This window comes from Oryctolagus cuniculus, chromosome 17, assembly GCF_051225735.1.
Source record: "Oryctolagus cuniculus isolate XC-2025 breed Fujian yellow rabbit chromosome 17, ASM5122573v1, whole genome shotgun sequence".
NCBI lineage: Eukaryota > Metazoa > Chordata > Mammalia > Lagomorpha > Leporidae > Oryctolagus > Oryctolagus cuniculus.
Window position 1 is genome coordinate 44,951,786 of NC_142883.1, and position 16,747 is coordinate 44,968,532.

General features: G+C 41.7%; 1 protein-coding gene across 5 annotated transcripts in view; it reads left to right on the forward strand.

Annotated features, from left to right (window-relative positions):
• The window catches only part of TAOK1 (TAO kinase 1), a 174,660-nt gene that overhangs the window by 132,062 nt on the left and 25,851 nt on the right, over positions 1-16,747 (forward strand). For all 5 annotated transcript variants that reach the window (XM_051824586.3, XM_002718911.6, XM_070061154.2 and 2 more), the window contains 4 exons: positions 388-624; positions 1,762-1,890; positions 6,503-6,706; positions 10,449-10,688. In XM_051824586.3, the coding sequence (XP_051680546.1) occupies positions 388-624; positions 1,762-1,890; positions 6,503-6,706; positions 10,449-10,688 (810 nt within the window). The remainder of the gene's footprint in view (positions 1-387; positions 625-1,761; positions 1,891-6,502; positions 6,707-10,448; positions 10,689-16,747) is intronic.

Genomic DNA, 16,747 nt, shown 5'->3' on the forward strand with positions numbered 1-16,747 from the left:
TAATTCAACTATAAAAAGGAATGCTACAAAGGCCAGCACTGTGGTACAGTAGGTTAATCCTTCGCCTGCGGTGCTGGCATCCCATATGCACACGAGTTTAGTCCCGGCTGCTCCTCTTCCGATCCAGCTCTCTCCTGTGGTCTGGTAAAGCAGTAGAAGATGGCCCAAGTTGTGGTTGTTCTAGGTCCTTTACGTTCTCATATACAATTTTATAACCAGCTTATCTATTCTATTTCTTTTTAAAGTCTCCTGGAAATTTAATTGGACACTGCTAACATTGGGTTCTCTTACCTTAACTACCTACTTAATTAATAGTGGTATGGTCTAAAATGCCTTTGAAAAAAAATGTTTTGCCTTATTATTTTCTCTCCATTATTTTATGTCTAGGTTACAAGGCAGATGCAAGAACATGAGCAGGACTCTGAGCTTAGAGAACAGATGTCTGGCTACAAGCGAATGAGGCGTCAACATCAAAAGCAACTGATGACTCTAGAAAATAAGCTAAAGGCTGAGATGGATGAACACCGCCTCAGATTAGACAAAGACCTTGAAACTCAGCGAAATAATTTTGCTGCAGAAATGGAGAAACTTATCAAGAAGCACCAGGCTGCCATGGAAAAAGAGGTAGTTGATTCACTATTATTAATTTGCTTGTTTTAGCTTATGTCTTTCTCAAAATTAACCAACATGACGTTTTGGTATTAGGGTATCTGTTTCGAGGAACCATGTCAATTGAGGAAAGGGAGAAGCATTTATGTAACTTGCATAAAACTTTCTATTGATTGATGACAGATCAGTCACAAAAAAAGATGGTCCCCTAATTGTATATGTGCATTTTGAGTATGGAAAGTTAATTTGTTTTAATATCAAGTACTAATAATCATGGAGTCATATCCTTATGCTTGATAGTTTTATAGTGTCATGGGGGTAAGTCATTCATTTATTCTAGGATTTTGGCTCCCTGATTATCTGATAAAACCATTAGTAGATGATTTGGTCTCAAAAGGTCATTCATAATTCTGTCTTCTGTTTGGAATCCATCCTTATATTTTTAGTAGCATTTTCATATCAGAATATTTGAAGATTAAAACATACAGAGAATATTAGAAATTATGAATTAAAATTCCAGTTAATCCCAGGGCCCTCCTTGTGGTAAACCTCTACCTGCAACACCAGCATCCCATATGGGTGCCAGTTCATGTCCTGAATGCTCCACTTCTAATCCAGGTCCCTGGTGATGGCCTGGGAAAAGAAGCAGAAAATGGCTCAGGTGTTTGGGCTCATGCCATCCACATGGGAGACCAGATGAAGTTCTTGGTTCCTGGCTTCAGCCTGGCCAAGCATTGGCTCTTGCAGCCATCTGAGGAGTGAACCAGTGGGTGAAAGATTCTCTCTTTTTAACTTTAGAAGTAAATGAATGAATCCTTTTTTTTTTTAAAGTAGCAACAATGTTCTCAATTATTTTAAAAAAATAAAAGATTTATCCTATTTGGTTAAGCTACCACAATGGCCAGGCTGGACTAGGCTAAAGCCAGGAGCCTGGAACTCCATCTGGGTCTTCCACGTGGGTGGCAAGGTTCCAAATGCTGGGGCCAACCACTGCTTTCCCAGGCGCATTAGCAGGGAGCTGGATCAGAAGTGAAGCAGCTGGGACTTGGACTGGCAACCATATGGGATGCTGGTGTCTCAGGCTGCAACTTAACCTGCTACTTTCAGTTTTTATCTACTTAACTAATTTGATTCATTTTTAATTTCATATAGGCTAAAGTGATGGCCAATGAAGAGAAGAAATTTCAGCAACATATTCAAGCCCAACAGAAGAAGGAACTGAATAGCTTTTTGGAGTCCCAGAAAAGAGAATATAAACTTCGAAAAGAGCAACTTAAGGAGGTATTACTTTATAAAAATTTACTAACCAGTTACCTGCTTATTAGTTATAACTAATGGTTCTCAACTCTAAGTATTTTCTTTGGCTGTGGATGTTAAATAAATGTTAGCATAAATGAAGACATTGAATATAAGCAGTTATGCTTAATTGAGCTTCCTAGTCAACTAGGATCTAAAATAGGTTCTTGAAAATATGATTTTTAATAGTAGTTTAGGGGCTGGCGCCACGGCTCACTAGGCTAACCTTCCGCCTTGCGGCGCTGGCACACCAGGTTCTAGTCCTGGTCGGGGCACCGGATTCTGTCCCGGTTGCCCCTCTTCCAGGCCAGCTCTCTGCTGTGGCCAGGGAGTGCAGTGGAGGATGGCCCAAGTGCTTGGGCCCTGCACCCCATGGGAGACCAGGATAAGTACCTGGCTCCTGCCATCGGATCAGCGCGGTGCGCCGGCCGCGGCGGCCATTGGAGGGTGAACCAACGGCAAAGGAAGACCTTTCTCTCTGTCTCTCTCTCTCACTGTCCACTCTGCCTGTCAAAATAAATAAATAAATAAAAAATTAAAAAATAAAATAGTAGTTTAGTTACATGTTATGTAACTTACCCATTAAAAATAAAAACATATAAGCTGTGGAAAAAGACCACATTTCATACTTTAAAAATAAACCTTACCTTAGAAGATTATAATAATTTCTTTTTATAATAATTTTAACATGGAAAAAGGATAAGAGGCATGTTTGTCACATTTTCTTTACTGGATCAATATGCTAATTATTTCTTCATGGTGACATGTTTTAATATTTGCCCTTCATGCGCTACTTTTTAAACTTTTTAAAAAAATCAGTTCGCATTAACTTTGAAGAAAGCCTTAGTTCCAGTGTGAATGACCAACTGAAATTTTTAGTACATGTGATTAGTTAGCACACTATGATAACTTAATTGATCTTGATAAAATAAAAATTATTCTTTGATATTAATGCTTTATATGTGTCTAAGTATTGGCCTTGTAATCATGTATGTTAGTCCTATTGTGTACAAATTAGTGGACAAAGACTTGCTATAAATACTCTGCCAAAGAGTTTCATTTATAAAATTTTCCAACTCTAAAAGGTATAACCTGTGAAATATTCCCGTAACAATAATACAAAAATCAAACTCTATATTGGAACACTGAATATGAAAAAATTATAAATGGGATTTCTATCTGTAAATATCCAACATAGTACATTGGTACACTTCAGTTTTCCAGTGAAATGAAATTTTACTTTATGGGTTAGTTTTGATAATCCTTTAGGCAAATAGCTTGTAGTCAAACCAATTTATTTTCTTTTGTGTGTGTAGTATGTTCATTTAGAATAATGATCCTCACTATAGAACAAAGGTGGGGAACCTTTTTTCTACCAAGGATTTATTTGGATATTTTTATTTTGAAGATTTATTTATTTATTTGGAACTCAGAGTTACAGAGAGGCAGAGAGAGAGAGTGAGTGAGTGTGAGTGTGAGTATTTCATCTGCTGGTTCACTCTCCAGATGGCCACAACGGCTGGAGCTACACTGATCCAAAGCCAGGAGCCAGGAGCTTCTTCCGGGTCTCCCACTTGGGTGCAGTTGTGCAAGGACTTGGGCCATCTTCCACTGCTTTCCAGGCCATAGCAGAGATCTGGATTGGAAGAGGAGCAGCCAGATGCCGGCACTGCAGGCTGCGGCTTTACCTGCTATGCCACAGCACCGGCTTTTCATTCATAGGCCATACAAAATTATCAACCTAAAAATTGGCCTGCTACAGATATATTGAATTTCAAGTCCCATCTGTGCTTGCCTTGGCAGGGCCAGAGCACTTAAGACCCATGGGCCAAATGTTCTCCATCCCTGCTAGAGAAAAGAACATATCAGAGAGGGGGAGTTTTCTGGCAGATTTTTAAAGACACCCAAGTGATTCTCTGCATGTACCCATGTCATTCCTGCATCTTCCCATAGTGTCTTTTTTTTTTTTTATTTAAATAATTATTTATTTATTTGAAAGTCAGAGCTACAGAGAGACAGAGGCAGAGAGAGAGAGAGGTCTTTGATCCGCTTGTTCACTCCCCAAATGGCCGCAAAGGCCGGAGTTGTGTCAATCCAAAGCCAGGAGCCAGGAGCTTCTTCTGGGTCTCCTGTGCGGGAGCAGGGGCGCAAGGACTTGGACCATCTTCTACTGCTTCCCCAGGCCACAGCAGAGAGCTGGATCGGAAGTGGAGCAGATAGGACTCTAACCGTTGCCTATATGGGATGCCGGCACTGCAGGCGGCGGTTTTACCTGCTATACCACAGTGCCGGCCCCCTATAGTTCTTAAACGTACACTCCTGCATTGAGAACTACTAATTTCTTTGTTTTTATTTTTATGTGTTTGAATATCTTATTAATTAAATATCTAAATAAATAGTCTCTTTGTTCAATAACAGAGGAAAGACTCTAAGTTTGCTAATGCCTGAAAAGTCATCTCATATCTAGGAAAGATGACCACTTTATATTCTGTAAATGATTGATGCTAGTATGTTAATTAACATGCTAGGATTTGCATCACTGACTGTATTGTCATTTTTTTTATCTTGTCCCATATAAATGTGTTTTCCTGAGGTAGTTTGTGAGATGGTATTTAAAACTGTTTAGAAAAGTATTGATTTTAGGGGCCAGTGCAGTGTCGTAGTGGGTAAAGCCACCCACTTCAGTGCCGGCGTCCCATATGGGCGCCGATTCGAGTCCCGGCTGCTCCACTTCCAATCTAACTCTCTGCTATGGCCTGGGAAAGCAGTGGAGGATGGCTCAAGTCCTTGGGCCCCTGCTTTCATGTGGGAGATCCCAGAAGAAGCTCCTGGCTTTGGATTGGCACAGGTCCGGCTGTTGCAGCCATCTGGGAATTGAACCAGTGGTTGGAAGACCTCTCTCTCTACCTCTTTGTAACTTTGCCTCTTCTTGTCTCCCTGTGTAACTTTCACTTTCAAATAAATAAATCTTTTTAAAAAAGAAAAGTATCGATTTTAATTTGTTCAATGGTTACTAATTCTGTAAATTAAATACCATTCATTGGTTTATATTTAATTCCTGGTTCTTTTTTAGAATTGTTAAAATTGTGCCAGAGGGGCCAGCACTGTAGCGTAGTGTTCAGCAGCATCAGCATCCCACATGGTCACTAGTTCGAGTCTCTGCTGTTCCACTTCTGATCCATCTCCCTGCTAATGCACCTGGGAAAGCAGTAGAAGATGGCCCAAATCCTGGGGCCCCTGCACCCATGTGGGAAACCTAGAAGTTCCTGGCTCCTGGCTTTGAGTTGGCTCAGTTCTGGCTGTTGTAGCCATTTGGGGAATGAACTAGTGGATGGAAGAACTCTTCTGTCTCTACCTCTCTCTGTAACTCTTTCAAATACATAAAATAAACCTTAAAAAAAAAAATTTTTTTTGCCAGAAATGTATTGAGAATGTCCAAAACTAAGAAGTGAAATATTCAACTATATTTTAGTCCTGATTTCAATTCATAGATGATTTTTTTAACGATTTATTTATTTATTTGGAAGTTAGAGTTACACAGAGAAGGAGAGGCAGAGAGAGAGAGAGAGAGAGAGAGAGAGATCAATCTTCTATCTGCTGGTTCACTCCTCAGTTGGATATAACAGCCAGAGCTGTTCCAATCTGAAGCCAGGAGCCAGGAGCTTCTTTTGGGTCTTCCACACGGGTACAGGTACCAAGGACTTGGGCCATCTTCTAGTGCTTTCCCAGGCCGTAGCAGAGAACTGGATCAGAAGTGGAGCAGTCGAGTCTCGAACCGGCATCCGTATGGGATGCTGGCACTGGAGGCGGTAGCTTTACCCACTATGCCACATGTCCAGCCTCATGCATGATTTTTACCTGAAAGTACTGCATTGTTAATGTGCTTGGAAAGAGTGTTTTTAATACTTATTTATTTAGTGAAAGGCAGAGTGAAAGAGAGAGAGAGAGAGAGAGATCTTCCATTCGCAAATGGCTATAACGACCACAGCCAGGAGTCAGGGGCTTTCTTCCAGGTCTCCTATGTGGGTGCAGAGGCCCAAGCTTTTGGGCCATCTTCCACTGCTTTCCCAGGCTCATTAGCTGGGAGCTAGATCAGAAGTGAAACAGTCAGGACTCAAACAAGTGCCCATATGAGGTGCTAATGCTGTGGGCCACAGCTTCACCCGCTGCACCAGCCCCATTTGGAAAGGTTTTATTTTTATTTTTTTAAGATTTATTTATTTATTTGAAGGTCAGAGTTATATATAGAGAGAAGGAGATGGAGAGAGAGAGAGAGGTCTTCCATCTGCTGGTTCACTCCCCAACTGGCTGCAATGGTCCAAGCTGTGCTGATCCGAAGCCAGGAGCCAGGAACTTCTTCCAGGTCTCCCACATGGGTCCAGGGGCCCAAGGACTTGGGCCATCTTCTACTGCTTCCCCAGGCCACAGTAGAAAGCTGGATCGGAAGTGGAGTTGCCAGGTCTCTAACTGGCACCCATATGGAATGCCAGCCCTGCAGGTGGCGGCTTAACCCACCACACCACAGCGCCACCCCTGGAGAGGTTTTAAAGAAGGATGTGTCTTATGTCTGGTGCTAAGTTGTTTTTTATGTTTCTAGGAACTGAATGAAAACCAGAGCACCCCAAAAAAAGAAAAACAGGAGTGGCTTTCCAAACAGAAGGAGAATATACAGCATTTCCAAGCAGAAGAAGAAGCTAACCTTCTTCGACGTCAGAGACAATATCTAGAGCTAGAATGCCGTCGCTTCAAAAGAAGAATGTTACTTGGGCGTCATAACTTGGAGCAGGACCTTGTCAGGGAGGTACGTTAGAATGAGATAAAATTGTAAATCCTTTATAAGGGTAATCTTCTGATAATATGCTGATTATGTTATAGTGTCAAAGCTTTTGTACTATACTATCTGCCTAGATTACTCTTCTCTATGTTTCTATTCCAGTGTAATCTCCTCAGAATTCCTTCCTTGACCTCTGGATCCTTTTCAGACACCTACATGTATGCACTTTTGTCCCACTGGAATGGAAATTGTTAAAGTTCCAGGCTTTTTAAAGTTCTTTATATCCCCAGTGTCTGACCTATCATATAAATTCAATAAATATTTATTAAATCTGTGAATGAAATTAATTTTTAGGGTCTGGTGCTAGAGTGTAGCAGGTAAAGCCACTGCCTGCATTATTGGCATCCCATATCAGTGCTGGTTCAAGTCCTGGCTGCTCAACTTCCCATCCAGCTCTCTGCTATGGCCTGGGAAAGCAGTGGAAGGTGGCCCAAGTCCTTGGGCCCCTGCACTCACGAGGGAGACTAGGAAGAAGCTCCTGTCTTCAAATCGACACAGCTCCAGCCATTGCAGCCATCTAGGAAATGAACCAGCAGGTGGAAGACCTGTGTCTCTTTCTGCCTCTGCCTCTCTGTAACTCTGCCTTTCAAATAAATAAATGTGTTAAGAAATATTTTTTAAATATAAGGAAATCAACTGGGTAATCTTTGCCTCTTTGGTCTGAAATATGTGCCATGTGTATTACCATGTAACATATTTTTATAATCATATAATTATTAATCAGGTAAATGTAGAAATTTTTCTTAAGATTTATTTTATTTATTTGAAAGGCGCAATTACAGAGAGAGATCTTCCATCCACTGGTTAACTCCCCATTATGGCCACAATGGCCATGGCTAGGCCAGTCTGAAGCCAGGAGCTTCTTCAGGATTTTCCACATGGGTACAGGGACTTAAGGCCTTGGGCCATGTTCCACTGCTTTCTCATGCACTTTCTGGATTGGAAGTGGAACAGCCAGGACATGAACCAGCACCCATATGGTATGCTGGCATTGTAGTCTGTTGCTTTACTGGCTATAGCACAATGCCGACCCTGTAGAAATTCTTATAACAGTGTGAAAATAATTTTCCTTATGATTAGGATACCTGTGAGCATAGGTAAATTTACTGTCAAAATTCGGTTAAAATAAACTCCTAAATGTTATCATTGTGGGAATACCCTAGTAAAGAAATTCAAATTGGAACTTGTTACAGATAGATCAGAAAAATTAGTAAGATTTATAAACAGTACTATTAGTGGCATGGGTTAATGGACACTGTCAGAAAGGGTCTAAAGTGGTACTCACCTTTGGGAGTGTGAATTATAGCACTAGCTTTTTTTTTTTTTTTTAAGTTTTATTTTATTTATTTGAAAGACAGAGTTACAGAGAGAGGTAGAGACAGAGAGAGAGGTCTTCCATCCGCTGGTTCACTCCCCAAATGGCCGCAGTGGCCGGAGCTGCGCTGATCCAAAGTCAGGAGCCAGGAGCTTCTTCCAGGTCTCCACATGGGTACAGGGGCCCAAGGACTTGGGCCATCTTCTACTGCTATCCCAGGCCATAGCAGAGAGCTGGATGGGAAGAGGAGCAGCTGGAACTAGAACCAGGGCCCATATGGGATGCTGGCGCTTCAGGCCAGGGCATTAACCCACTGCGCCACTGAGCTGGCCCCAGCACTAGCTTTTAAAATGTAATATGTACATATGCTTTTCCTGCCAAATCTGCTTCTAGAACTCAATGCTACAGTAATAGCTTGATTATAGGATGCACCACAGCTAGGTATTTATTTTTACTTTCTTTATAAATGCAAATAATGGAAACACTCCAGCCATAGAGGAGTGATTGAAAAACTGTTGTCACCACAAAGCAATAATTTTGAATGAAACTTAAAAATCATTTGTATGTGCTGATCCTATCTGGATATATGAAGAAAGCAGATTACATACTTGTATATATTGTTCAAATTTAAAAAATACATAATAATATATAATAATTGTGTCACAATAAAGAAGGGGAAAGTTGAGCAGCATAGGCACCAAACTGTTAGCTTCTAGGTAGAGATTGCAGAGGTAAAGGTGGCAAATCTGGCTTTTACATTACATATGGACATGGGTACTTGTTTTTAACCTCAGAAAAGGATTTTTTCATAAAGTGACAGCATGTATTGAGTACCAGGTGCTAGATATTATTCTGAGAGTTCATTATTTTTTAACTCATTTCTTTTTCTATTTTTTTTTTAAGATTTATTTTATTTATTCGAAAGATAGAGTTACCGAGAGAGTAGAGACAGAGAGAGAGAGATGTTCCGCCCGATGGTTTACTCCCTACATGGCTGCAACAGCTGGAGCTGCGCCGATCTGAAGCCAGGAGCCAGGAGCTTCCTCCTGGTCTCCCACGTGGGTGCAAGGGCCTAAGGGCTTGGGCCATCTTCCACTGCTTTCCCAGGCCACAGTAGAGAGCTGGATCGGAAGAGGATCAGCCGGGACTAGAACCGGCACCTATATGGGATGCCGGCGCTTCAGGCCAGGGCATTAACCCGCTGTGCCACAGCGCTGGCCCCTCTTTTTCTATTTTTTTAAAAATTTATTTATTTATTTATTTGAGAGGCAGATTTACAGACAGAGAGGTCTTCCATCCACTGGTTCACTCCACAAATGGCCAAAATGGCAGAGCTGGGCCTATCAGGAGCCAGGAGCTTCTTCTGGATCTACTATGTGGATGCAGGCACTCTTAAGCTACTATGCCATAGCACTAACCCCCCTTATGTTAAATCTGTGAAATAGTTATATTACTTTCTGGATTTGAGAGGTGATGTAACAGAAGCATAGAGTTTTTTGTTTGTTTTTTTAAGATTTGTCTATTTATCAAAAAGCAGAGTTACAGAGAGAGGGACCAAGAGAAAGAGTGATCTTCCGTGCACTGGTTCACTCCCCAAATGGCTACAACTGCTGGGGTTGATCCAGGCCAAAGCCACGAGCCTGGTTCTTCATCTGGTTCTCCCATGTGGGTAGCAGGGTCTCAAGTAGTTGGGCTGTCTTCTATTTTCCCACACACATTAGCGAGGAGTTGGATTGGAAGTGGAGCAGCCAGAATTTGAACCAGCACTCTAATATGGGATGCCAGTTTCATAAGCAGTGACTTAATCTGCTGCACTGTAGTGCTGGGCCCAGGAGACAAATTTTTAAAATGAGGCCATTAAGCTGCTTGAGATAGATTTGATAATGTCTTAAATTTATTGCAGTAAAATGTTAATGCATGGGGCCAGTGCCATGGCTCACTTGGTTAATCCTCCGCCTATGGTGCCGGCATCCCATATGGGCACCAGGTTCTAGTCCTGGTTTCTTCTCTTCCAGTCCAGCTCTCTGCTGTGGCCCGGTAGAGCAGTGGAGTGGGAGCACTGCACCCACATGGGAGACCAGGAGGAAGCACCTGGCTCCTGGCTTTGGATCGGTGCAGTGTGCCAGCCATAGCAGCCATTTGGGAGTGAACCAATGGAAGGAAGACCTTTCTCTCACTGTCAAATAAAAAATAGTTAATGCATAATAAATGAATATGATAAGGAAATTTATGGTACTAACTGTCCATTTACAAAAGTAAAGTTATAGAACCCTGATATTTACTGTTGAATCAAAGGGTTGATTACATTTGTTTCCTGGTTATTCTGTTACCTGAAATTTTTTTTCTGGCATTGTACGCAATAAATTATATCCTTGTCTTTTTGTTATGGTTTAGGAGTTAAATAAAAGGCAAACTCAGAAGGACTTAGAGCATGCCATGCTTCTGCGACAACATGAATCCATGCAAGAACTGGAGTTCCGCCACCTCAACACAATTCAGAAGATGCGCTGTGAGTTGATCAGACTGCAGCATCAAACTGAACTCACTAACCAGCTGGAATATAATAAACGAAGGGAACGTGAACTAAGGCGAAAGCATGTCATGGAAGTTCGACAACAGCCTAAGAGTTTGAAGGTACTTACTTACTTTTATTTGAAAGGCAGAGAAACTGAATGAGACAGAGACAGGTATCTTCTAGCCACTAGTTCACTCCAAAGCCCACACCAGACAGGACTGGGCCAGATCAAAGCCAGAAACCCAAAAGTTAGTCCAGGTCTCCCACATGGATGACAGGGACCCAAACCTTGAGTTGTCACTGTTACTTCCCTGGGTGTGCATTAGCATGAAGCTGAAATCAGAAGTAGAGCTAAGACTTGAATCGAGCCCCTTCATGTAGGATGGGTGTTCCATCAGTGTCATAACCATTCTGCCAAATCCCACCCTAAGCCTAAGCTTCTTTACAAAGGGGATAGGATAATAAGGCACCCATGTTAGCAGGAAATGTCTAAGACCTATGTCCAGTTATTAAGAAATTGAGAGAATGTTTTTGTTTTCATTTGAATTGTTTTAGTATGGAATGTCTATCACTACAGAACTTTGCTTATATACTTTTCATCAGCATACAACACAGTTGCCAAAATTTTAACTGTAGGGGAGTGCTACTAAGTAAGAATCAAGATTCTTATTGTAATGTACCCCTTGTCTAGTACTAATAATAAATTCCTTGCGTCAACATGCTAACCTGTTGGCTTTTCCTTGTTATTTCAGGTAATAGAATTTTGGAAGTTTAATTTACTCTAAATGTGATTTGTACCAAATATAAAAGTACATTATAAATAAAAGGTTTCCCCCTCTTCCCTTTTCCTTTCAAGCCACTTGATCCATTCCCCTTCATGAAAGTCAACCAGAGCTAACAATTCTGTTTGTAACTTAAATATAAATATTTGAAGGAGTAGAATCACATGAGTCTTAATAAGCAAAACCCAAAAGTACTTGATATATAGGCTGTCATTGGTGATCAGATCATTGATCTGTACAAGTCTGCATATTTTATACCTCTTTATATTCAGTAAGGCCCACATTCTACAATATTTCTTAATTAAAGTCTCTTCTCTACGTCCCTGCTAGTACTTTTCAAACTAATATTTAAGCCATAAAACTGTTCTTTGTTTTTTTCTGGCTAACTCTGCTGGAGTAAAGTGCAGTTCATTTACAGAAGTAATCTGTGTGCAGATCTAGAAGCTACAGTACACCCAATGGTATTGCCTAGTCCCATCATAGTCCATTCAAACAAGCTATCCTTAACAAAAACAGAAGCACAGTTAAGATGCCTTAACCTTTCCATGTGTCTGAGTAAAATATCACTTTACTCTGTCTTCAAGATAGCTAATTATTTCACCACTTACAGAGTAGTTATGTTGGTTACCATAATCTTCCTTTGTCAATGCTTAGGAAAATTGGAATTCATGATGATTTTTTATATGTATTTTGTTTCTGCAGTGAACATATAATCATTTGGCTATGTAATAGCAATCTACCACCAAAAGATATATAAAGCAATGTCTATGGAAATAATTAAAAAAAATTTTTTTTTTTTTGACAGGCAGAGTGGACAGTGAGAGAGACAGAGAGAAAGGTCTTCCTTTGCCGTTGGTTCACCCTCCAATGGCTGCGGCTGGCGCACCGTGCTGATCCGATGGCAGGAGCCAGGTGCTTCTCCTGGTCTCCCATGGGGTGCAGGGCCCAAGCACCTGGGCCATCCTCCACTGCACTCCCTGGCCACAGCAGAGGGCTGGGCTGGAAGAGGGGCAACCGGGACAGAATCCGGCGCCCCGACCGGGACTAGAACCTGGTGTGCCGGCACCGCTAGGCGGAGGATTAGCCTTGTGAGCCGCGGCGCCGGCCCGGAAATAATTAATTTTTTTAGAGATTTTTACTTATTTATTTGAAAGGTAGATTCCCAGACAGAGAAAGGGAGAAACAGAAAGATCCTGCATCCACTGGTTCACTCCCCAAATGGCCACAACAGCTGGAGCTTCCTCCAGGTCTCCCATGTGGGAGAAGGGGCTCAAACACTTAGGCCATCCTCCACTGCCTTCCCAGGCCATACACAGAGAGCTGGATCAGAAGAGGAGCAGCCAGGACATGAACTGGTGCCTGTATGGGATGCTGGCGCCGTAGGCAGAGGCTTAGCCTACTGTGCCACAGCACTGTCCCCAGTAATTGTGATTCTAAAGACAGCAGCTCCTAAGAGTAAACCAAACTGAAAGCTTGTTGATTTTCTATATTCATACCATAAACCTGATGTGACTGCATTTCTCTGGTGTTTAGGTGATGGGTAGTTGTTTTACTTTAACCTTTCCTTTTGTGTCCTGTTATTAGAGACTTTTCAGTTTGAAAGCTTATAAACTGTAGTCTGATTTTTCTTAGATACTACATAAAAAGTAAGGAGAAAGTAGTATTTCCCATTCATGGTTAGTTTTTTAAAGACTTACTTATTTTTTGAGAGGCAGAGTTACAGAGAGAGAGAGGTCTTTCATCCACTGGTTCACTCCCCCAACGACCACAACAGCAGAGCCGGACCAATCTGAAGCCAGAAGCCAGGAACTTCTTCCAGGTTTCCCACGTGGGTTCAGGGGCCCAAGCATATCAACCATCTTCCACTACTTTCCCAGGCCATTAACAGGGAGCTGGGTCAGAGTGGAGTAGCCGGGATTTGAACCAGTGCCTGTATTGGATGGCCATGCTGCAAGTGGAGGCTTAACCTACTATGCCACAGCACCGGCCCCTAGATTTTTTTTTTTTTTTTTTTTTTTTTTTGACAAGCAGAGTGGACAGTGAGAGAGAGACAGAGAGAAAGGTCTTCCTTTGCCGTTGGTTCACCCTCCAATGACTGCCAAGGCCAGTGCACTGCGGCCGGCACACCGTGCTGATCCGAAGCCAGGAGTCAGGTGCTTCCTCCTGGTCTCCCATGTGGGTGCAGGGCCCAAGCACTTGGGCCATCCTCCACTGCACTCCCTGGCCACAGCAGAGAGCTGGCCTGGAAGAGGGGCAACTGGGACAGAATCCGGCGCCCCGACCAGGACTAGAACCTGGTGTGCCAGCGCTGCAAGGCAGAGGATTAGCCTATTGAGCCGTGGCGCCGGTCTTTTTTTTTTTTTTTTTAAATGATTCATCTGTTTATTTGAAAGAGCTACAGAGAGAAAGAAATATCTTCCATCTGCTAATTGACTTCCCCATTGGCCACAATGGCCAAGGCTGGGCCAGGCCAAGGCCAGAAGCTGGGAGATCTTTCTGGGTCCCAACATGAGTGGCACGGGCCCACATATTCAGGCCATCCTCTGCTGCTTTCCCAGCCCTTAGTAGGGTGCTGGATCAGAAGTAGAGCAGCCAGGACATGAACCAGTATCCATGTAGGATACTGGTGTTACAGTCCACTGCTTAACCCTCCACACCAGGAAACCAGTCCCTCCAAGGTTTTAAATTGAGGAAGAAGAATCTTCAGTCTGAATACTTACATGTGTTGATTAGGATTTGGGGTGGGGCACTGTTTCTGTGGAATGGGTTGTATAAGATTACCTTCAGCTGTCATCCACGTGGTGCTTTGTCTGTGTTCAGTGGAAGTAACTTCAGCTTATTTTCATCTTTGACTTGAGTCAGACATTGAGAGTTACAGTTTATTGGAAAAAGCCTTATGCTTGTTGAAGAGTTTTTCAAGTTATTTTTTTCTCATTGGGCAGTGATATGGAATTATTACAGTGTTCATGGCACAACATTAAAGAAACAGAATATAGTCAGAGATTGGTGTTTTGTAGCAATGGCCTGTGATGCTAGCATCCCATCCGGTGCCTGTTCAGGTCTCACCTGTTCCACTTCCAGTCCAGTTCCCTGCTAACATGCCTGGGAAGATAGTGGAAGATAGCCTGAGTACTTGGACCTGAGTGGAATTCCTAGCTCCTGGCTTTAGCTTAGCCCGGAACTGGCTGTTGGGTCATTTGGAAACTGAACCAGAGGATGGAAAATCTTTTTCTGTCTCTTAATTTCTCAGTGTCACTCTGCCTTTCAAATAAATAAATATTTTTTAAAAATTGAATACAGGCAGTTAATGTGCATACTTCAATAAGTTCACAGAAAATGGAATTAAAAGCTTATTTTGGTGCAAACAAATTTTGAAATCCTTGCAGTTTCTTCATAATGGCATTTCTATAAACTTTTTGAAGATCCCTATGTAGAAGCAGAAGGTATCTAAATTTCATTCTTCCATTTCTGTCTATAAACACTTGCAAGAACTTTGTTAACTAGGAACTGTATTTAATAGCAGTACTACTAAGCCTAGATAAATCAAGAGTTTCTCTTTTTAACTAGGTAGCTCTTGATCTCTCATAGAATAAAAGCTTATGACAATGCCTCACTTGGTGAAAAATATGAAAATACTTAAATTAGTGTTACAGGTGAGGGGGAGACTTTTTCTTAAATAAGTAGAAATTTGGTCATATATGCATTCATTGCACACTGAATCAACCAACCAATACCTGGTAGTATGTATATTAAGGTAAAATAACTTTATATTCTGCCTCAATGTAGTAAATACATAGATTCTTACTTGTAGGCTTGACCAGTATACCTTGTAGGAATTTATCTCATCTTGTTAAAATTTCTTTTTAAAAAGGATTTATTTAGTTATTTGAAAAACAGAGTGATAGAAAAGGAAAGTGAGAGAGAGAGAGAGAGAATGATTTTCCTTCCACTGGTTCACTCTACAAATGGCTACATCAGCTGGGATTGAACCAGGCTGAAGCCAGGAGCCAGGAAATCCATCCATCCCATCTGAATGGCAGGACCTCAAGTATTTGGGCTATAATTCGCTGCTTCCCAAGTACATTAGGAAGCTAGATTGGTACAAGAAGAGCCAGGACTCGAATGGCACTCTACTTGTAATATTGTATCAAGCAGTAGCCTAGCTCGCTCCATCACAATGCCCATCTGTTAGTAAAATTTTGTAGAAGCAAGGGCTGGTGCCAGCCAATTTAAATCCACTTATGATTCAGCTCCCTGCTAATGCCCCTGAGAAAGATGGCCCAAGAACTTGGCCCCTGCACCCATGTGAGAGACCTGGATGAAGTTCCTGGCTCCTAGCTTCTGCCTGGCCTAACCCTGGCAACTGTGGCCATTTGGGGAGTAAACCAGTGGGTGGAAGATCTTTCTCTCTCTCTCTCTGTCTCCCTATAAGTCTGCCTTTCAAATAAATAAATAAATCTTGAAAAAAAAATTTTTTAACTGGAGTACATAGATTACCTACCACAGTAATTAACATAAAACAAAAACCAAAGATCTTCTGTCTGTAAACTCAAGTTAGTTTTTTCAGAAATCTTTATGTAATTTATGTAACCTCAATGAGAATTGTCCTTCCTTTGTTCCATAGTCTGTCTTTTTTTTTTTTTTAAGATTTATTTATTTACTTGAGAGGAAAAGACAATTGTAATGGCAGTGTTCATTAGTTAGTAATAGAGACTTCAAATCATCCTTAAGTTTGGCCATAGACCCTATTTTTGGGGGATCTATTTAGAGAATGTAGTTAGTAGTTGAGATTATCTCTAAAAGAAACTGCGGCAGGGCAGGTGTCAAGATGCCCAGATCCCACATGGGACTATCTGGGGTTGACTCCCTGCTCTGGCTCCTGATTTCAGCTTCCTGCTAATGTAGACCATGAGAGGCAGAGATGACAGCTTGAGTAATTGGGCTCCTACCACCTACTGGGAGACTGATTTGAGTTCCTTGCTTACAGTTTCTTGTTGGTTGTGGGCATTTGAGAAGTGAACCAGAGGATATGAGCTGTCTGTCTCTATATCTCTCCCTATGTATCTTTCTTCCACTAAATAAATAAATAAATATTTTAAAAGAAAAACAAAATTGGAAGTGCTTTTTTTTTTTAGATAAAGAGCAGAATGTGTGTTTTTTTGTTTTTTGTTTTTTGTTTTTAAGATTTATTTATTTACTTGAAAGACATTTGCAGAGAGAGAAAGCTGAGAGATCTGTCTGCTGGTTCCCTCCCCAAATGGCCCCGACAGCCAGCTAGGGCTGAGCCAAGCGTAAGCCAGAAGCCAGTAACTCCATCCTGGTCTCCTACCTAGGTAGTTAGGGCCCAAGCACTTGGACTATTTTCCACTGCCTTGCCAGGCACATTAGCAGGAGCT